Consider the following 21,856-nt stretch of genomic DNA (forward strand, 5'->3'; position numbering starts at 1 on the left):
AAGTAAATAATTATAACGAAAGTTTTTTATACTTTTCATTTCTTTATTTATTGAAATAAAAGCCACTGTCCTTATTGCAGAAATGCCAAACAAATGTTAAATTTAAAATTTATAAAGATGAACATTGAATTTTGTGAACTTTAATGGTCTTATATATATATATATATATATATATATATATAGATAATAAAAGACAAACATTAAACACGAAAATATATATGTTGATTGATACAAACATATATAAATTATATAAACATGAAAACATGTGTAAATGACATAAATAATCTACATAATACATATATGTACGCATATATTCTAGTTTATCAGTCGTCATTAATCAATAAAGCATCCATAAGTATAACCAAGTCAATTTCAAATTTTTATTAAAAAACTAGAAAAATATAATTTAAAGCAAATCAATCCTAAAGTTTTCTAAATCACTGGCTCATTTGTAGAACACCTTATAGTTTTTCTCAAGAATGACAACATAAAAAAACATTGGCCAAATGTACATATATGTATGATGATATCACGAGCGCGAATTAATTAACCACATCAAAATTTTGAACATGATATGAAGATATTTGCTTTGTCGTCCATGGACAAAGCTTTAGCAGAAGTAAGCATATTATAACGGTCTGAAATTAATGAAAAGAGAGCATATAAGTACGTCCTTAGCTAGTAAGTAGCACCATATAGATTCACTTCCCCAACCAGCATATATGTATATATATATGCATGGATATGTGAAAAATGAACTTTCTGGTAGTCTAAAGTACTAGTAGTAACGATCCTACCATTACAAATCCAGGCTTATACATAATATGATCATCATCATAAACGGTATATATATCAACCTCCATCTCCAACTGAAGCTTCACACTGAGACAACAGAGAGAGAAGAGAGAAAGAGAGGGAAAATGGATAGAAAGAGAGGGAAAGAGATGGAAAGAGACGAGAAATTACCAAAGTCCTAACCATGGTTGGTGGGTCAAAGAAGAAAATAACCAGAGGGAACCCAAATATCTCCCCAAGGTTAAAATGCATGTGATTTTGACCAGCTCCACATCCCATTAATGGAGCTCTGCAAAATGCTTCTTACAAAAAAAAAAAAACTAAGTACCTTCCTAGGATCCTAGCTAAAATTTTGACTGCTGAGAATTCAGGCCAACACTTCCCAAAGTTCGGCCACAATGAAATTTACAAGTTAGTAAACCAAAAAAACCTGGTTTCAATCTCTCCCCTTAACCCCATGGGAAGAAGAAGATGGTTTTGGTTGTTTCATCAGACAAGTACATCTATATATATATGGTCCAATTTTCAAATTATCAAAAATATACCTTCCTAAAAGAGTGCTACATGTTAATTAATACACGAAAAAACAAAAAGAAACTTTTGGGGCAAGCCCATGCCCTATTTAGTTTTTGCTAAAATGCCCTCTTCATCTAGAGGTGAGATTAGCCATTTTTCAAAACAAAAACATGGAGAGTTTGCCATTTATGTTGTCGAATTTACATTTTCTGCAACCCCCCCTTTTTTTCTGAAAGTTCCTGCTGATCTAAATTAAGAAAGAAAAAAGTTAATTTGCCCAACAATGGCGATGAGCAAAGAGAGAATGTGTACAAGATGGTGGGTTAGGAAACTTGGCCATTTTTCCAATGAGGCCAGTTTCAGGGACCGAAAAAAAACACTTGCCAACAAAAAGCTGATCCAACCAGCTCGATGATGGCGATTCATGATGATGGTTCTCTTTAAAGGAACCAACTTTGCTTTTCAAAAAGATGCAAAAGGTAAAAAGGTATGCAATGCAGCCATGATGAGCTTTCCAATTCCTCAGATTGGAAAGTTCGTAGCCCCTACGGGGGGCTTTTTGTATGTGTGCAAATGCCCGGAACTCGGGCGCTTTGACTGAGAGATGACAGAGAGAAAGAGGGAACCATGGTTAGGCCATAGGTTTTTCTGAGAGCGACTGACTGGTTTTTTTTGGTCGGAGGGGAGCAGCAGAAGAAGCATGCAGTGCGAAGTAGCCGAGAAAAGCTTGCCCTTTTAGCGATGAGGAATTGGCGGTGCATGAAGAGCCACCGTCACGCCTGTGGCACAGCAAAACACACTGTCAAAGATGTTAGTAACTCTTTCCACGCTCCATAAATTATTTTTAAAAAGTCAACAGTTTAATAATTAATATCAGATAGCTAGGTAAAATAAATCGAAATTAAATAATATCAGATTATTTACACATCTAGGTGAAATAATTTAATCAACTTAATCACTAATTTTCTACCAATGATAATTTGATTGACAAATATAAAGTGTAAAGAACAAAATGATAATGGATTTTTTCTAGGAACATAATGATGTGAATGTAAATTGTAAAGAAGTATTCATTTGCCTGTCTTAATAAGTGACTCTAGAAAAATTATTTCCTATAATGGTATTATTGCAATGTGATGTAATATTTTTTTGTTGTGTATTTATTAATTTATTACTTGGTATGAAAATTTTATTTATCACTTCAGTGTTTATCAGGTTCTTGACTTTTCCAATAATGTACATAATCTGTTGAACAGAATGGGTTTCTTAATGGTGAGGAGAGATGAGAATACAAGAATAAAATAAAATGGTAAAAGGGTAAAATTACCAGAGGGAAGGGCAGGTGAAGGAGCGAGAGAGATGGGGGCGGCATAGTGTTGGGAGGAGTAAGTCCCTCCAGCAGTGGTTGAATTGAGAGGAGAGTACTGAAACAGGTGGTGGTGTGGGTACTGCACGCCGTGGCCGTGGCCGTGGCCGTAGCTCTGGCCGCCGGATGCATAGGTGGCGCCTCCTCCGCTTCCTTCGGCACCAAATTGCAGATAGGGATAAAACGCTGCCGTTGCTGTCCCTGTCATCAGTCCCCCTGCTGGTCCTGTCCCGTATACTGGGTACTGCCCACTTGTTCCTCCGTACACGCTGTAGTAGCCCTGCAGTTTCAGCATGTACATACACTATCATTTATAGTTTACAATTTACAAGTGAAATTTTGTGTTTTGATTTTTATGACTGAATCACAATACAATAATTAAGATAATTATTTTCTGAGTGAATTGCAAACTTAAAATAAATAACAAGAATCAACATTAAATCATACAAACTCGATTTAGTTTTTACAATTTAATTAAATCTTGTTGTAACTAAATCTTATCAAATATCTGTGTAACTTATTTTTATTTAATTATAAGATACAATATTTATACAATTTATTTAAAAATAAATATTTTTATGTTTATATGATATTAGTTTTTTAGTTTTAAATTTTTTCCTTAAAATTATATTATAAATGACAGTAAATATTAATTTGATATTAAAAAATTAAATTTTCAATTCACAGTTCCATCATAGAACATTTAATTTATTTTGTAGAATAATTAAAAAATAACCTATTTTAGATATAATATAAAAGTTAAAACAAATCCATTATAAAACATTTATTGTATTTATTACTCACTTCCAAATAATGTTGGTATGAATTATATTTTTTTAGGAGAATGTGAAAAGGGAAAGGAGAGAAATTGGACCACCAAGTCAAAGAAAGTCAGTCAGTCAAACGAAGGGCAGACAGAAATAGAACCACTATACCTGACCCTCCCCTTCTCGAGGTTTATGTTATAAAATTTAACATGCTTTCTGTCAACGTGAAAATTAAGAATAAAAAACCAACTCATTAGCAATCACTATAAACGATTTTGAAAATGTTGCCTCCAAAATAAAAGTAAATCTGCTTTTTCTGTTTAGAAATAGAATGATAATATTAATATTTTAATAATCAGATGATAACTTTTGAAGGTTAACATCTAACAATTAAAATGTTAATACTTTGTTTGCTTAAATTACTGTGACGCTGAAGGGGAAGAAAAAAAAAATGAAAAATCAAATTCTATTTATCATATCAAAATACTTTTTAGTTCTGTTTTCAATACCTATATTCGCTTATACATAATAGTATCATATTGTCTAAATAATAGTAAAAATACATGTGAAAGTATATATATATATAAAAGAATAATAGTAAATCAAAATTTTTAAACCAACTATTTTTATAGTTATCATACAATCAATTTACGTACTTTAATATATAAAAAGACATAAAATTTTAAATTAAAAAATATTTTTCTCCTAACTTGTTACCTTATAGGTTTAAAAAATAAATAAGAATGGATAAAATTTAATATGCTAAAATATTAATTTGCTTCATATACTATCTTATTTTTGTTCAAACTCATCTTCATCTCAGTTTTGCTTAAATTTGGTTTCTATACTTATAAAATTTTGGGATTTCATCTCTCTTCTTTGTTAACAATTAATATTGTTAATTTAGATGTCACGTGTCAAATTTTTTGACACGTGACACCTTTTGATTGATTAGAAAATAAGTTGAAACATAGTATCTTATGTGATATTAAAAAATTTGTAATAAATAAAAAAAATAACCAATTTATGGATAATGGTTCGAACGGGTTTACGTGTCACCTCCCAAACTCACTTCTTCAAAGCAAACTAACACCACCCCATCCATAACTTCTCTATTTCACAACTCTACGACTTCAATTTTAGCAATGACTTCTATTGTCTCCCTCAGATGACATCGTTTAGGCAGTTATTTTCCTTTTTCTTATCTAAGTAGATGGTAGAATCGACTCAGAAGAAACATTTTTAAAGTTTGTGTGAAAAATAGAAGATGAGAGAATAAGATTTCGACATCTCCAAATGCGAAAATGAAGAATAGGTGACAGAGGTCACAGAAGATGATGATCATGACTTGTTTTCAACACCAAAGAAGAAATAAAAGAAGGAATCAGCGGTTGGAAGCAAAAGAAATTACATAACCAAGTAGATAGAGGGAAAGGGAGGCACGGTGTTGTAGGTGATGAAGAGATTAGATGGTGGTGCGTGAGAGCAACAATGATAAGGAATGACGGTGATGCCACAAGTAGAAGTCGGTTGAGGAATTGACAGTGATGATAGATAAAGACGATGATAATGATGCAAAGAGGAAGAAGCAAGGGGGAAAAAGAAAGATTTAGGGCTAGGTTGGACTAAATTAATTTTTTTATAATTATTTTTATGAACAAATAAGTCCTCTTATAATATATAAATTTTAAAATCACATTAAATGATAAGTAACATTTAATGTAATATTTAATTTATTTTTTAATGAATCAGAATGTATTACATGTGGACAAATTTGACACATGATATTAGAATTATAATATTTAATAATAAAAATAGACTAAATTGAAAAGTTTTTAAAAATATAAAAATCAACTTTGAAGCAAAATCAAGATGAAGATGAATTTGAATAAAAATAAATAATAAAAAATTAAATTAATATTTTAGCCTAATTTAGTAGGACGAAAAGGAAAGAGTAAAAACTGGAATGGGTAAAAGGTTATATTTTGTCGTTAAAAGCGTGGTCTCCTAAGTTGCATCGCACGTACTACTGTAGTACGACCAACAATATTATTATCTACTATGGCCTTAAACAAAACAATATTAATGATTTAGCGTTGGAAAATGTTAATAGTAAACAAAATAGTACTTTTAGTCTTTTAAAATAGGAATATTCTGTACTCACCGCTGCATAAGAACTGTAGTCTGGCGAGTATGGGGAATACCTGAAAAATGGTCTTCATAATTTTAGGTTATAACGAGCAGCAGAAATCAATTGTCAACAAAAAATAACCTCCAAAAACAACAAAATTATATATTGGACATTAATGCAAGAAAAAACAAAGATAGTAATGGATTCCAATCTTCGGTATGCATATGGATATATGCATACATAGATGCATTGCATGATATGCATGCATGAGATCCATGTTCGAATAATGTGCATGCCACCATATCAATTAAGTGGTTAGTTTGATATTACTTTTTGCTTTACATTTTCATTTGGTAGGTTAATTAGAGATGTACTTAAGAGGATAATTCATGATCATGTAGAGTGAATGTAAACAATGGTACCGAAATGCATGACAATGGTGAAAACAAAATAATTACTTAAATTAGTGCTTCTAATTAGTATTGCAAGCTCGAAATTAACGTGATTGTCTACTAATAATTGTAGCATGTTAGCGTAATCATTATTTAATGAAAATTATTTACAATTTATTAATTTGCTTATATAAGAGTAGTATTAAAAATTTAATAATATTAATTATCCATGGATGTATAATGACGGATGGTGAGAGTGGATGTGCATGAGTTGGCAAAGCACGTGAATGCATGGAGTAATTAAAAGAAAAGGAGCAAAGAGTGGTACCCATAAAGATTGTAAGGAATGCCTTGTTGGATGGCATAATGAGGGAAGGTTGCTGCTGAAGCAAAAGCTGTTGCCGTTCCCACTCCTCCAAAACCTGTCTGAAATGACCCCATTACCCTCACATTCCTCCCTCCTCCTCCTGCATTCCCATTTCATCATTTATAACACACATGTGTATATATATATATATACACGAAACATCCATTTACATATAAATCATATCTACATATAATTATACTTGGGATAGCCATACTTTAAGCTCGAGGTCAGTGTTAGCTTTACAAATATTTGACTATCATATTAAAAAAAAATTATTTTATGCTTAGAATTGTGAGATCAGGGTTTACTGTAATATTTTCCTGTATATTCTTTTCGATGATAATCTTAGGATTTTTTTAACTAGTTTTTGTGTGCAAAAACTGTATGCATCACAGTTTAGTCAAAAAACATATCTAGGAGATTCATGAAAAATATGATCCTGAAACCCAAAATAATGGAAATCCTAGAACTGATTTACAGGACGCTGACGCTTCGTTTTACATTATGGCAACACTCAACTCTTAATTAAACAGAGCTAATTAGTGCCACAAATTAATATCAGCATATATATATATATATATATATCAACTCTTCCATTTTGGAAGGATATAAATACCCACCAAGTCGATCAGGTGGAGAACGAAAAGTTGTGGCAGCATAAGGCATCTCATATTGGGCTATGTTACTATACCTAATTATATATATTTGAATTTGATTGATGACATTTTACTTGAAATGCATTAATCCCTCGACATATCTGGACCTAGCTCTAGCAAGAGACAGACATGCATATAATTTGAAAGACAGTATATACGTATATAATTTGAAAGACGGAATAACTATATTATGCAAGTATAATATTTATATATATGTTTTCTAAATGGAGATAAAAACTAAATTAAGCAAGAATACACAAAAACTTCTTTTCCCATTTTTGGAAGAATATTCAAGCTGTAGGTGGCCCTAATCAATGTCTGTTTGCTTCGAAAAAGGAATATCTCTTGTTTTTCTTTCCACACCATCAACCCAACAGAAACTATCAGTACTGTGGAATATCCATAATTACATGTATGTAATCAGCTAGCTTTTTGCCAGCTCAAACGAATAATGTTAATAATGGGACTATCTGATACATGTGAAAGCATCTTTGAACAGTGTCAAAGAGTAAAAAACATGAAAGCTACATTTCATTAAACAATTCCCAGATCTGAATTATAGTTTTGGTATATATATCATATATATACACACACACATATAGCTATGAACAGGAAAACAAAAGAAAAAAAGTTGAATATGCAAATATGATACCGTGTTTTGGGGTTGAAGGTTTGGATCTTTGAACACCCAGAGAAGCAAGATTGCAGTTAGCCCTTCTCCCATCTATCACCGGAGAAGCATCAACACATGCTCTCATGGCGGCATCAGGCTCACGAAAGGTTACCTGCAATAAAAATTATAACATATTCTCATTAAAAAAATATAGATACACATGTATATACTGGTTTTTATTCTTGATCAAAATCGGAATAAAGCCCTTTGGTTAGATCTCATCTCATGCGCTTCCATCAACTAAAATCTCTGAAATCAAATGGCCGCTATGGCATATGTATACACATATTTCTATATAGTAAAGGCAAATTAATGAAATGAAAATAAGGAGAGTAGCTTACGAATCCATAGCCCTTGGATCTACCGGTGGCCTTATCAGTGATGACAACAGCTTCCAAGATCTCACCGAACTGCTCAAAGTATTTCTTCATCGTGTCCTTCTGAGTTTCCCAAGCCAAACCACCAACAAACACCTTAGTGTATGTTGTATCACCAAACTGCCCCGCCAAATTAGCCGGAGTCATCTTCCTTCTTCCTTTCTCTTCTACAATTCTCCAGTACCTGAAGAGGTATCGGCTTGAGCTTGCTGTCTGCTGATTGAAAAAACTTTTGCTCCGCGATAGAAAAAAGGAAAAAATGGTACTGAGCAAAAACCTTATGGTGACAGAGAGATGAGACTAGCGCAATACGAGATCTGGATAGATGAGGAGGATAGACTGCCGTAAACTCAGAAGGATCTTCAAAGGATTTTCAGAGGTGAATTTTGAGAGAATTAGGTCAGGGGAGAAGAAAGATGGAGGAGGAGGAGAGAGAAATTGGGAGGGAAGAGAAAGCAAAAGGTAGAAGAAGGAGAAGAAGAAGGCGGAAAAAATAAAAAAGGAGGAAAGACCCTCTCGCATAATACGGACATGAATTATATACATAGCAGCCCCCACTTCTTTTTTCCTTCTTGATATCAGCAATTCACGCGCCCTCCTGAGTCTGTTTCCACTCTCTCGCATAAAAAAAAAAATATAGATGATTTGGGTAAAAATGAAAGGGGTAAAAAACTTGGGAAAATTATTTTTGTCTAATGCATGAATGTTTGAATATTATGTACGAATTATAAAGTAAATATAATAAAATTTTATTTAATAAATATTTTTTTTCAATAAATAAAAAGTGGGCCCCAATATATTTTTGGTACTATGAAATATTTCAATTAAATTATTAAAAAATAACAAAATATCATCATTCTTATTTACTATAAGCTTTATTATGTACAAACAAAATAAATAGATATTAACTTATATAAATAAATAATTACATATTATGATGATATATTCATAAAATATCAATTCAATTAGAACGAAATATTAATAACTAATGAAACGTATATGTCTTAATACATTTAACATTATGATTAATATATTCATTAATTATCAAAATTACTTTTTTAAAAAATGCGAATAATATATTAGCCGCTTATTTATTTTTATGAATTTAGCATATATTATTATGGTAATAAATTACTTCATAACTTTTAATGCGAAATTATTAATATTAATTTTTATTCAATTTATAATTTAAAATAATATAAGTATAAATATAATAAAGTAAATGAAGGTAAAAATTTATAAGATATGAATGGAATTAATTTAATTATGTATTAATTTTATAAAAAATTACTAAATTTTATATGAAAAATAGATAAAAATAAAATTGGAGTGAAGACTAAGACAAGGAATGAGAACAAAAAAAATCATAATTCACATAATTGAGAATTGAAAGTGGGGGGAAAAGAAATAGTAAGAGATGATGCATTATTTAGAGCATGTGGCAGCACGCGCTATGACTAGAGTAAGAAGCGATTTCATTAGTATTATTATGTCTGTCATTGCCGTACTTTATATTATTTTAATGTGGATGCGAACTGACGTCTTTACCCAGAGATATTTCTCAAAATTACGAGCTTTACCAATCGGAGCTTTACTAACACAAACGTGGTCTCCCGTGGGCAGAAACGGAACGGGGAAATTATGAAAACGGGAGGGAATTGGCGACGAATTCCCACGGGGCGGTCAACGGTCAACTATTTACTCCCCCTGGTGGTGGCTCACTGGCGGTTTTTCCTCCCACGTACAGATGGACAGTTTCACACTGTTCAAGTTTCTTACGTTAAAAAATAATTTTTATTGTTTCCTTTCACGACAAATTTAAGAACATTCCTATTTTTTTAATTCTGAAAAATATAATAATATATATAAGCAAAAGTCTTCCTTTGTTTGGTAAGACCAATATTTTTCAAAATATAATATTAAATTTAGGGTTCTAATTATTATTTTTTTTAGGATTATGTAAAAATAAAATATTTTATTTTAATGTAGAAAATTGCATTTTAATTCAACATTAGGAAATTGATTTCAACGTTTTAGAAAGTAATGAAAATACTTGAGTGATGAGTTTTAAAAAACTAATCAAAATAACAAAGGTTGTTAGAATCTGCTGGCTGTTGGTACAAATATAAGTTTTCAAACTTTGAAGTTAAAATTTAACCTAACCTATATACATACATATATATATATATATTAGATAAACTAGATTCGCGCAATAATCATATACATATATTATAATATATTGGTGGAATCAGGAAAATTGAGATTATCTAGATTAATATATGAATTATTTATGTATATATAATAATAGATGTATCATAATATATATTTATAGATTTCTTGAATGCGATGATAGTAATCGAGGTTAGTATTAAATGTTAATTAATTTGAATATGGAAGCACGAGGGTAGAATTCATTTTTTTTAAAAAAAACTACATATATTCATAAATTAAATAATATATATACATATTAATTATAATACAATTTTAAAATAATAATACGTATGAAAATGTAACATAGTAAAAAAAATAAATATACTAATTATTAAATTAAGGTATTATTTACGGTTATACATAGAAGTTAATTAATTTTTGCATGTTGCATCCGACTTGGTTGTTGAAACCTTATATCAGGTTGGTGGATTTAAATCTATATATCTCCATCATATTTTTATTCTGGATTTTCTGGTGTAAACCTAAGTTCATAAAATTAGTAACAACTAAGACAATATCCCTTGTACAGTTTTTGTTTGGGCTACTTTTATTTCTTAAAAGAATTTATATGTATTTAAAATAATAAAAAAATTGTACAATATAAATTTATAAATACATAATAAAAAATATATGTCCATTGGGTAGACGATCTTTGCTTCGAAGTTATACACGTTACAAAGAAATATATAACAACAAAAAAATAATGATAGAGTAATGGAATGGTACATATATTTAATACTTCAAGTAAAACGTTTCAATAATTTTATCTGATGAACCCAAGTCTCGAAAATTTATAGAATCCATTAATAACCCAGAAAAAAGGATATTACGTGCGAATTCAATTTTAATATTAGAAAATATATTTAAGTAGTATGTGACAATTTAATTTTAATATTAAAAAGTATAAATTACATTTCTATTACCAGTAAATTAAAGATGAATTAATACAATAAATCACGCTCTTGTTATATATATATGATAAAATTGATATTACAAAATTGAAACTATTAATTAATATTTTAAGACAGGTAAAGGAACTAGTTAATAATAAACTTTTAATTTAATTCAAAAATTAATGCTGAGAATATATAAACTTTACCAACAGTATATATATAACGTGCATATAATTAGTAAATTATTGAAAAAATTAAAATTGATACAATTTTGTAAAGAAATACCTGAATTATTTATTGAAAAGATATTAAAAAAAATATGTTCTTTTATTATTTTAAAAAATTATTATTTTATCAGGAAAAGCAATATATGAGATAGTGTAAATTCAAAAATATTATTTGTTGGATTTAGAATTTTCAATGATGGTATGTTAAAAATAATTTCATCATTTACATAATAATAAAATATTAGAATAATTACATTAAAATGTGTATAATAAAATTATATAATAATTAATTAATTAATTAAAAAAAAAAAAAAAAAAAAGGTGAAGAGGAGAGGAGAGGAGCACGTGAGATACGTGTGAAGAAAAACAAAGACGCAAGCTGTCTCCAACTTGTTTGACCAGAAAGCGACATCATCCAATCCCACCCCCACTTTCTCTTTTGTAAGTGACAGACTGGTATGTTTATGGAAGATTTTCGGGTTCTGGTAAAAAATAAAAAGAGAGCGTGGGACCCACTCCTACACATGCATGTCTCACTGGCTTTTTATCATCCACACCTCTCTCTCTCCCTCTCTTCCGCGGGTCCCATTCACAGCTAATACATTCTCAGACGCAATAGTCTAATTTCCCATTTTGCCCCTCGAAAATTGAAATTACAGCCGGTTAAATGGAGGGCCCTCTCGGGATTCAACGTCTCATTTCTTCTTCCTCTACCGTCATATGCCCCCACCCTGACTTTCAACTAAAGTAATTTTAACACATTTTTATTAATGTTTAATTTTTTCCAATTAAGTAAAATGTAAAAATAATATACATATATAATTAATTAATTAAATAGTGGGTATTTTTAACATTAATATGCGGGTATGAATTTTAAGTCATAAATTATATTTGTTACGTTTGTTTTTCTTTCAAAAAAAAAAAATTATGTTATTATTGATATACATGTTTTACCTTATTAAATAAAATATATGAAATTTTAATAGGAAAAAAATATTGGCTCTCGAGTAATTTTGATTTAGTAAAATGCTTGTAAGTTTTATAAATTTATAAATTTAATAATATCTCAAATAATATGTGTTGATAAAATCTTATGAAAAGAAGCACCCAAGCTATGATCACTCTCTGTCCCAAGGACATTGTTTAACACTACACAAATCCTCCTATTGATTCTGTCACTATAATTAAAGGGGTCTTTTTTATTTTTATTTTTTTATAAAAAAATATATATAACAAGCTATTATATATAATTGAGTACATGTTTCAAAAGATAAGGAGCAAGAGAGCACTCTTTCCTCTGATATTTATTTATTTTTTTCTCTTTCAAAGAATTCAAAAAATGAGTACAAGGGAGGGGGAGGGGGAAACAATATTATTGAGAAGGCAGAATTATGAATTGAATGTTTAAGGTAAAAACTTTATTTCAAAATGGGTGAGAGTGGCGTACACCATTATGTTCGTTCCATGAATATTCTTCTAATCCAGTTTAAAATAGTATAGAACTTCTAACTCCAACGAGTTAATGCTGTTATTAACTTCCAGTTTGACATTTGAAACTTTTAAGTTTATAATTCAATTCTTTTAAAACACAGCAGTAACAATTCTTTTCGTAACGAGACCCAGAATCATTTGAATTTAACATGTGAAAACTAATCCAAAAATATTTCGGAGATTTGATAACTCAATAGAATTGAAATCAGATTGTCAAAGACTAGATAAGTTATCAGCAGATATTATAATTCCACAAGTGATCAAAGTTCATGGAAAACTTCACCAGGCAATTCTAAAATACATCATTTGTCTAAGCTCCAGGCTTCTAGCAGACTAACACAAAGATTGTACATTCTGACCTCGGTACAGGGAAAACTGGAAAATGATGCCTTGTAAATGGCACATGCTACATTCAGCAAACAGCTTGAGTGAACCTGCTCGCTTAAAATACAACGACGCAATCTTTTGTGGCAATAATTTACAGGCAACCAGTTAATACTTTTTAAGGACAATATCATGTGCTTCTACCATAAGCATTCAAGTCAAATTACAGGTACGAGTCTCAATGACCACAAGCAGTAAGAAGAACTTGCGTTACCAAAGTCCCTTTCTCTGGCTACTATAACATATCTTCGTGGTAAAGATGAAGACCGAGCCCAAAGCGTGCACAAGCTCGACGAAATGCCATTGCTTCTGCCTTTTGTACAGGATCGCCATAACCAGCTTCATCCATTGAAGTTGTGCCTGTTGATTCCCTATGTATCTTTGGTACAAAACCAACACCAAAAATGGATGAGAAAAGAAACAGAGAAAAAATGTGAACAGGAAAATTGTCTGGTTTATTCAATTATGTTAGCCCTGGAAGATATTGGAAACTTGGTGATTAGCTTCTTTTTTTTAATCCATTGCATGATAGCATTCACGGAAAAGACATCCCGTGGCTTGGTAGTACCCAATAGTGAGTGCTAACATTTGTTAACTATTGACAAATGGATTAATCATCCATGTTATATAAGAAAACTCATATAAACAGCTTAATAAGATCATAATAAACACGTTCACTTAAAAAATTGAAAAGAAAGTTGCCGCCTATCTTCTTTTTCCCTTCTCCAGTATATATGGTCATCATCTCTACCATCTAAACTTAAAAGTTCCAGTAAGAAGCCAGTATTAAAGCAAAATCTGCTGCAATCATTTGGTAACATAAGACAGTGAATGTTTCTTCTGCACAGGATCATTTTTACTGGATCTTGCATTTCTTAGTTTCTACCCAGAGTGTCAATCCCATCACCGGTCAGTTTCAGTTTTATTATTTTTATTTCCCAACAAGGTCAAAGCAAACTCTCATTTTCATAAGGCAACAGATAAACAAGGGCTCACTTCACAGGTTCATAAGTCAGTTTCTGCATTTCTTAAGCAACTAGAATGCATATTCCAACAATCTCATTTGTTGCTCTACTTGCTGTCATTGTTACTGCAACTTGAGAAGTCTAAACTTCATTTTTAGGATGTGAGCCAAACATTTTATTCCCACCAAGAAAATGTTAGTGAACCGGGCAAGATGAAGGAAAGGAAAGACCAACATTGGTAGTGATACTCCATGGGCCTACCCTCTGACATGGATATGAATCCACCTGCCAATATTTTATAGGCAGTAGCACCCCCTTCTGAGTATGACTTAAATACCGGAGTTTTTTCCAGCATTCGGACAGATAACACATTGTATACAAAATATCTTGGCAATTTGCTTTGTCACATTGGAACTGTCCAAATTTGCCTATCAAACTTCTCATCAGTGAAGACTGAGTGCCATCCCAGCAATTCCATAATAAAATGGATGTGTATCTTTCATACCCACACACAAGCTGAGAAGCATAAAGTGAAAAACATACCTCAGCATCAGTACCATAGAGCGTCACACGGTAAATAACAGACACAGACTTTCCATCAGCAGAATAAACAATGTTTCTAACTTCACCAGACCATTCTGCAATTGGTGGAATATAGAAAATTCAAAATCTAACAACTCAAAGCACCAAGTGCTTCGGCCAAAATAACAATCCTGTTAAGAGGAAAAATTCATGTATCTTTAGCATACCAGTAGCGTGCAGGTTCATAATCCGATTAACAATGTGCCTGTAAAGTATAAGGACTCGTGATTAGTAACATGAAAGCAACCCTTATGCTCTGGAAAGATTAAGATGAGAGCTAAATTAGCAAAAGACACTCTAGCATGAATTTAGAAGAAGTTTTAATTGATGTTATACAATAGAAGATAGAGGAAACACGCTGGTCAGATGTATACAATTTGAACTGGCACAATCAATGATGATTAGCATAAGCTTGCTATTAATATCAGAGAACATTCATCTCAACCGTGCCAAATGTCTCCTCAATTCAGGTGTGCCACCTATGCACAAGGTGTTATTGTCACACAAGAGGAGCAAGAACACTAGGTTCTCCCATTGCTCCCAGTCACTGTATGGTATATATACAATTCCTTATAGATTTTGCTTCTAGTTGGACATAACTCCAGAATTCTCCGTATACTACAATAAGCTAATGAAATCTTATCGGCACCACATGTTTTACGTCCTCTTATTCTCAGTGCTATGTCGAAGGGTCTTAAGTGCTAGAGTAGTGTTAGAAAAATAGAAAATAAGGGCTAGTAAATAACTTATGTAACATATGTTCCTCAAAGAAAATGTAGCATATGATCCACTTCATCTTTTGATTTTCTAGTCACGATCACCAGCATTCCCTATTAATGGCTCAGGAAATTATTTATCATAGAAGATATCCCAAGTCCCAGACAAATTTCAAGACCCATACCAAAAATACAAACTAACACTGCGTTAAAACAAATGAATTTCAAAAAAGAAGCGTTTGAATTCATCTCAGAATCCACAACTTTTATTTTTATAATATGACCAGAAACACGCATTTACAAATGAATGCTATACTTTTTTTCTGGGAAATTCATTTGATCGAAAAAGAGTCTAATAATAACATATTAACTTCGCATTTTGCTCATATAAGTTCTCTAACTGGGACCTTGAAGAAACAAACGTAAGCGATACAAGACTCTCAATGAAAACGCTTCGACAAAAACATAATGATTTTCAGGGCAAAGTTTCGTTTCTCTTAAGAATTTAGACTGTCTAAACTAAAACTCTCCAATTCGTTTACAAAACAAACCTAGAAAAAATACAGTCCACTGCTTTAACCTCCATACACGCTAAGCAGAAAAATACACGGTGTCAAAAGGCAACCTTAAGAAATTAGCTAGATATTTTTACCGGAGAGCCATTATTCGATACTAGTTGCAGGAGTAGAGATACGAATAATGTTCTTCTTAACAATTAGGAAGTTTTACAGGTGCATAAATAACATAATAACGAAACAGAAAGAGAAGACAGACCAGGGGATGTATTTGATAGAGAAGCCATCTTCCACTCGGTGCCTGATGACGGAATCGGGGACCTTCTTGTTGAGTTCCTTCAGTATCTCAGAGAGAGGCCTGCTTATCCCGGAGTTCGGAACGAATTCGTCTGCTTCTGGATCCCTGAATGAATCGGTGGAGGAAGCAGAAGAAGAGGAGGGCTTGCTCTTGGAAGAGAATGAACGATGAGGATCACTGTGCGACAGAACCAAGGATTCCTTGAAGGTAATAGAAGTGTAACTGGTTCTGGCAGCGAGATGGAGTGATTTTGTGAGCGACTTCATCTTCGTCAAGGAAGAAGAAAGTGCCGCCATTTCTGCAAGGATTTTTTCTCGTCTTCTGTTTGACAGTCTTTCAACGCATCAAATTCAAATTTATTGCAGCAGTTGAATAAAAACCCATTGTATGGGGGTTTCGACCTGGGCATTACATTTCTCCGCCTGGTTCTTTTTGGACGACAAATAATTAGGCCGGGCTTTTCTAAGAAGACAATAGTTGGATCGGGCCTTCTGGTCTTCTTTTTTTCAAAAGAAAGAGGCGCAATTTTCCAAATTATTTTTCTAAATTCTATTTCTATTTTTTCATAAAAGAATAAATAATATTTTCCGTAAAAATTAAATATTTTTCTTTTACCGTTGATAAGGTTTCCACTTCATATAGAGATACACGTTCAATTCTTTCAGAGTTATTATTAAACTATTTTTTTTGTTCGAGAATCTCCTCTTTCCTTCCACTCCGTTTTGAAGAATAATTTAATTGTCGTTAGAAACACTATATATGTATGTTATTGGCTCTAACCTCTAAATTAACTTTCATTTTTTTTTTTTATTAAAATGCCAATTTGTGCTGGTTAATTAAATTGAAAATTGTATATGTACAAAAAAAAAAAATCACATAATTTATTTAACTAATCTATTAAATTTAGATTTGATATAAAAACTATGGTAGTGTTCAATTTTAATTTTTTTTTAAAGTCAAAAATGTAACATATTTGAATAAAATGTAGTTATAATCACTATTATTTTTAATTATTTTAGATATTTAGTTATCAAGAATATCTCATCCATAAGAAAATATTCTATGGGTTCATTTTGAAAATTCATGCTAAACCAAAAAAGTTCCAAGCAATATACATTACATATAATAACAACCCATCAAACATTATTTAATAATTCTAAGAAAGATCAAGGAAGAAGAGTCATCTGTTGGACATTAATGGGGTAACAATCGGAAGGAGGTCCATAAAAAGCTCGACGAGCAAGAATGGCGTTGACACCCTCAGTCGGATGAAAGGCATCCCAGAAAACATAAGCATTTCTATTTGGGCATGGAAATTGATACGGCATGCATGTTATTTGCCCTTGGTTTCTCCCTACCCCACAGCATCCCCTGTCCACCACACTGAATCCTGCAAAAAATTTTTTTTTTGGTTACCAAAAATAAATCATTAAGAAATATAAGATTTAATAATATTAATAAATTTTTTCATTCAAATTACTAATATACAATAAAATATTTTGAACAAATTACTAAAATACTCGGTTTGACACTTCTTATAATTTAATCCGTAATATTTTTATTGTTATAATATAATCATTTATGTTTTTTTATTTATATAAACTTTTAATTTTAATTGATTGATTAAATTAATATATTAATAAATTCACAATAGTGTTAGTTAATGTTATTTTTTAAAAAATTATTGTTTAACATATTTAAATATAATTTAATTATTTTATTCTTTTTATAAAAAAAATATAAAAATATTAATCGTTTAAAATAATTAAAAATTAAATTGTAATAAATCTTAAATTTTAATAAATTGAGCTTAAGTTTAATTACTTACCATAAGTTGCAGGGTTATTCAGTATGTCACCAACAGCATGGTAAGTGTTGCCATACGAAAACCTTGCACCTGGGTATCTATTGAGTTGATCCACAAGTGATCTCAGCCCTTCATTAAACGTACCAAGCATTTGATTGACGTAGTCAACACATCTATCTGGTGGTGATTGACCTGTCGCTCTCTGGTTTGGGATGCACCCGAGAGGTCCTACTCCAGCAAGCAGGAACTTTCTTAGTCCTACACTATACAGTGCCTGCAATTATATACAACACACGCACATATATATCTATGTCGTTAATCCATTATTAGCTCCGTAACATAGATACATATTTATATATGTGTGTGATGAAGAAGGGTATGATACACTATATGCTTATATATGTACCACAAGTTGGCGGGCTCAGTAACATATATACATGTGTGTGTGTGTGTGATGAAGATGGGTATTATACAATATATGCATGTGTATAAATATGTATGTACCACAAGTTGGCGGGCATAGTGGTTGAGAAGAAGATTAGCAAATTGAGGGGGAGTGTATGTATAGCTAGAAGAGTAAATGGAAGGCATGAGATAGTTGTTGATGTAGTCATTGCTCCCAAATACTAAAACGGCGATGGATTTTCCCAAGTAGTCACTTACATTCTGCGCCCCGATTGTTCTTCTTATGTCTTCCAATGTGTTCTCGAAATTCAGCACTTGTTGGCTCAGACTATACCTTTCTCCCTGCAACCACAACAAAATTGTTTATAACAACATATATATATATATATGATGCTGGATTTTTTAATAAAATGAAATAAAAAAGAAGAAGTACCCATAATCATTTATGATGGTTATTCTCACGTACAGTTAAAAATTATAAATAAAATAAAATAAAATAAAAAGTTTACGTAATGTTGGCCAGTTTCCTCAAGGATCCCAGCAGCTGCGGAAGCGTAGTTTACTCCTCGCAGCACTCTGGCTCCCCTTGTGCTGGGATCTGCAAAGGCCGGAGGATAGCCGACACCCAACATTTCTCCTGTTTCAATTGATTAATGAGATAAAGTAAAATTAGTTCGCATATCTGCATATGTATATATATAAACACACACACACACACACAAATATACAATGAAGTTATACCTGAAGTACTTAATTAATACATTACTTGGTCAAAATTTTAGCAAAAACATATATATATATATATATTGAACTTATGTTAGTTTTGGAATAGTCTACACTCCTGATTATATATATGTGTATATATATATATATGTTTATATATGGACGTATATATATATATATATTTATGCAATGGATGCATGAGGTTTTGCCATAACAAAAATAAATAAATAAAGTTAAGCATACCAAGAATATCGACAAAGGTTTTGCCATTAGAAAATCTTCCAGTAGGACCATAATAGAAATCACAGCCGTAAGGAAAGTAATTTGATCTGGCAATAGACCCAAGGAAGTTGCTGTTCCCAACCTCAACCAGTGAATCTCCGAACACAAACATTGCCGGGACTCGATCCGCCTTCACCGCATTCGGCGAGCAGAATATGATGATTATAGCAGCCAAACATACCCCAAAACACAGTCGTTTTGGGGAAAAAACTACCTTATTCTCCCCTCTCGTCATCATCATTATCATACACCGAATGTCTTTGTAGGAAAATCAATTTCGTTACGGGACAGAGATATACATATGGGTTTATATGTATGTATACATATAATGTATGTCAGCCTTGGAAAACGGAAAGAAGAGTCTTTGGTAAGGAAGATGTATAGGATAGAGGTTGGAGAGACGATAGAGATAAGAGTACCATATATATATACATACAGAAACGGCTAACCCATGAAATATGACTTTAGTCCTGGATTTAGGGTCTTCTTTTTAACGTTCAGTCTATCCGGTTTCTTCCTTCTTGTCTGTTTTTCTTGCTCTCATGGAAAATGTGGGCAGGCTTATTAATGCTAATACACATGTGGGTCATGTAATATAACTGTGAATGACTTCAGTTTTTTTCCTCCTTTTAGCAGGTCTAATAAAATAAGATATAATAATAAATTTAAAATTATCTTTAATTTTTTAAGAATAATTTAAATTTTTATTAAGTAAAAAAAAATAAAAAGAAAGAAACCAAAAAAACTTCTTATGAGGATGAGAAAAAAGATGGGCTTTAGCCCTTATCCCAATTAAATTACCAGCTACAATCTTCTGCATAGACCCATCACTTCAAATATTCGCTATAAACTTACATATATTCCTTGGAGCAAGGAGATAAACACATATATGTATTTCTAAAATTTTAAATTTTAAATTTTATACTTTTTCTTAATTGTTCAAATCAATATATATATATATATATAATTGGTATCCAATTAGATTTTAAAATTATTAATTTTGGTTCAAATTATTTGTAATGATCCCAAAAATATTTAAAGGAAATAGATAATAATTTAAGTACGGAAGTGAAATAAAAGGTTTAATATTTACATTCTTTACACAATAACTTAAAAGTACTAAACAGCATTACGGAATTCACCATTTTGAAAGAAACATAATAAATAAGGAAATAAACAGAAAAGAAAAAATATTTAACATTTACTCGTAATCTTCTTGCGCATCGTGCTCTGGAACCTGATCATCTTGATCTGAAATGATTAAATAACGAATGAGTTATATTAACTCAGTAAAGATATCACATTATATCACCGACACAGAAATAAATGTGGGTATAAAAACAAAAATAACTAATTAAGCACTAAATTTAGCAATCATAAAATCATTTACCGTTCACTTACCACAGTGAAATTTATGAAAATAACCTATGCAGACAATAATATCATACGAATCATAATTTCATATAAGATTAGTAACATAGCATATATCATAAACTTATACACATCATCAAATCACCAAACAATAACTATCATCTTTTCATCAGCCTACTAGTATCCATGGGGGTTCATAGGAATGTTTTCACTACACGTGACCCATTTCCTTTAACAATCTCAATTACAGGTTGTCCTCATACCCCATCCGGTATGAGCACCAATTATTAAACCTCAATACCCCGTCCAGTATTAGTGCCAAATTACCAAGTCTTCATATCCCATCAGGTATGAGACAACGTTCACGGTAGGGTTTCCTATGTACCCGATCCGTCCACAATCTCTCAGGATATCTAGTAAAGTTGTTGTTCCATCTGTTTATTTAATCACACAACTTTCCTGTTTTTCTTTAGTCTCTATTTTCTAAATCAACCATAATCACATAAACAAACAAATATGCATAAGGGAATTCAATCATATCTCAAATTTTCAATTAAACAGTAGTAACGTAAGACAACAATTCATGCATTCAAACCACAAAATTGATAAACTAGATACCATCATACTTTTAGACTATAAAATAAATTAATAAAAATTAACAGAGAACAATTTCTGGTTCGGGCTCCATTAGTAATACGTAATTAATTATGCACATTTATTTAATTTGCACAAATACCATATTATTATTTATTTAGACTTCAATTCTATGATATAGAATATGATGATGGATCTTTACTCGATTTGACACCCAAAAAGTTAAACTGTTTACTGCGACTACGGACGGTCCTTACGTTCTCTGAATTTTTCTCCGAAAATCGAAACGCGCTAATAGTACCTACAAATGTTCCAAACAAATCCAAAATCAGTCTTAGGGCCCACTCGGTCA

General features: G+C 31.4%; 3 protein-coding genes across 8 annotated transcripts; all 3 read right to left on the reverse strand.

The window, feature by feature from the left end:
• Positions 1-575: 575 nt before the first annotated feature.
• Positions 576-8,561, reverse strand: LOC110826289 (uncharacterized). Of its 5 annotated transcripts, XM_088221418.1 has the most exons (7): positions 8,318-8,561; positions 8,005-8,224; positions 7,643-7,775; positions 6,296-6,434; positions 5,609-5,660; positions 2,639-2,957; positions 576-2,090 (listed from the first exon to the last, which is right to left on the reverse strand). In XM_088221418.1, exons 2-7 carry the CDS (start codon positions 8,185-8,187, stop codon positions 2,047-2,049), a joined length of 870 nt encoding a protein of 289 aa, XP_088077544.1. In that variant the 5' UTR covers positions 8,188-8,224; positions 8,318-8,561; the 3' UTR covers positions 576-2,046. The 5 variants fall into 5 exon arrangements, with proteins under 5 accessions (XP_088077544.1, XP_088077543.1, XP_088077545.1 ...); XM_088221417.1 differs by having other exon boundaries at positions 8,005-8,561; XM_088221419.1 differs by having other exon boundaries at positions 576-2,110; positions 8,005-8,560.
• Positions 8,562-13,072: 4,511 nt separating this feature from the next.
• RAD52-1 (cobalt ion binding protein) lies at positions 13,073-16,710 on the reverse strand. The gene is made up of 4 exons (XM_022056914.2): positions 16,284-16,710; positions 14,961-14,998; positions 14,755-14,849; positions 13,073-13,625 (listed from the first exon to the last, which is right to left on the reverse strand). Exons 1-4 carry the CDS (start codon positions 16,616-16,618, stop codon positions 13,482-13,484), a joined length of 612 nt encoding a protein of 203 aa, XP_021912606.2. The 5' UTR covers positions 16,619-16,710; the 3' UTR covers positions 13,073-13,481.
• A 751-nt stretch (positions 16,711-17,461) lies between these two features.
• Positions 17,462-20,043, reverse strand: LOC110826294 (GDSL-like Lipase/Acylhydrolase superfamily protein). 2 transcript variants are annotated; one of them, XM_088222136.1, is made up of 5 exons: positions 19,501-20,043; positions 19,044-19,171; positions 18,793-18,876; positions 18,151-18,403; positions 17,462-17,712 (listed from the first exon to the last, which is right to left on the reverse strand). In XM_088222136.1, the coding sequence occupies exons 1-5, from the start codon at positions 19,784-19,786 to the stop codon at positions 17,489-17,491; spliced, it is 975 nt and encodes a 324-aa protein (XP_088078262.1). In that variant the 5' UTR covers positions 19,787-20,043; the 3' UTR covers positions 17,462-17,488. The 2 variants fall into 2 exon arrangements, with proteins under 2 accessions (XP_088078262.1, XP_021912601.2); XM_022056909.2 differs by having other exon boundaries at positions 18,634-18,876.
• Between the last annotated feature and the right edge of the window lie 1,813 nt (positions 20,044-21,856).

This window comes from Carica papaya, chromosome 1 (assembly GCF_054855325.1).
Source record: "Carica papaya isolate Zhongbai chromosome 1, ASM5485532v1, whole genome shotgun sequence".
In the NCBI taxonomy this organism is placed as follows: Eukaryota; Viridiplantae; Streptophyta; class Magnoliopsida; order Brassicales; family Caricaceae; genus Carica; species Carica papaya.

Excerpts from the sequence above, each read along its gene's own strand:
- RAD52-1 (XM_022056914.2), bottom strand. The coding sequence starts at position 16,618 with ATGGCGGCACTTTCTTCTTCCTTGACGAAGATGAAGTCGCTCACAAAA. Across the intron at positions 14,850-14,960 it reads TATGAACCTGCACGCTACTG|AATGGTCTGGTGAAGTTAGA; the intron begins GTATGCTAAAGA and ends CACCAATTGCAG. Across the intron at positions 13,626-14,754 it reads TCTATGGTACTGATGCTGAG|ATACATAGGGAATCAACAGG; the intron begins GTATGTTTTTCA and ends TTTGTACCAAAG.
- LOC110826294 (XM_022056909.2), bottom strand. The coding sequence starts at position 19,786 with ATGATAATGATGATGACGAGAGGGGAGAATAAGGTAGTTTTTTCCCCA. Across the intron at positions 18,877-19,043 it reads AGGAAACTGGCCAACATTAC|GGAGAAAGGTATAGTCTGAG; the intron begins GTAAACTTTTTA and ends TTGTGGTTGCAG. Across the intron at positions 18,404-18,633 it reads ACTATGCCCGCCAACTTGTG|GCACTGTATAGTGTAGGACT; the intron begins GTACATACATAT and ends ATATAATTGCAG.
- LOC110826289 (XM_088221418.1), bottom strand. The coding sequence starts at position 8,187 with ATGACTCCGGCTAATTTGGCGGGGCAGTTTGGTGATACAACATACACT. Across the intron at positions 6,435-7,642 it reads ACCTTCAACCCCAAAACACG|GAGGAGGAGGGAGGAATGTG; the intron begins GTATCATATTTG and ends ATGGGAATGCAG. Across the intron at positions 5,661-6,295 it reads ATTCCTTACAATCTTTATGG|ACCATTTTTCAGGTATTCCC; the intron begins GTACCACTCTTT and ends AAAATTATGAAG.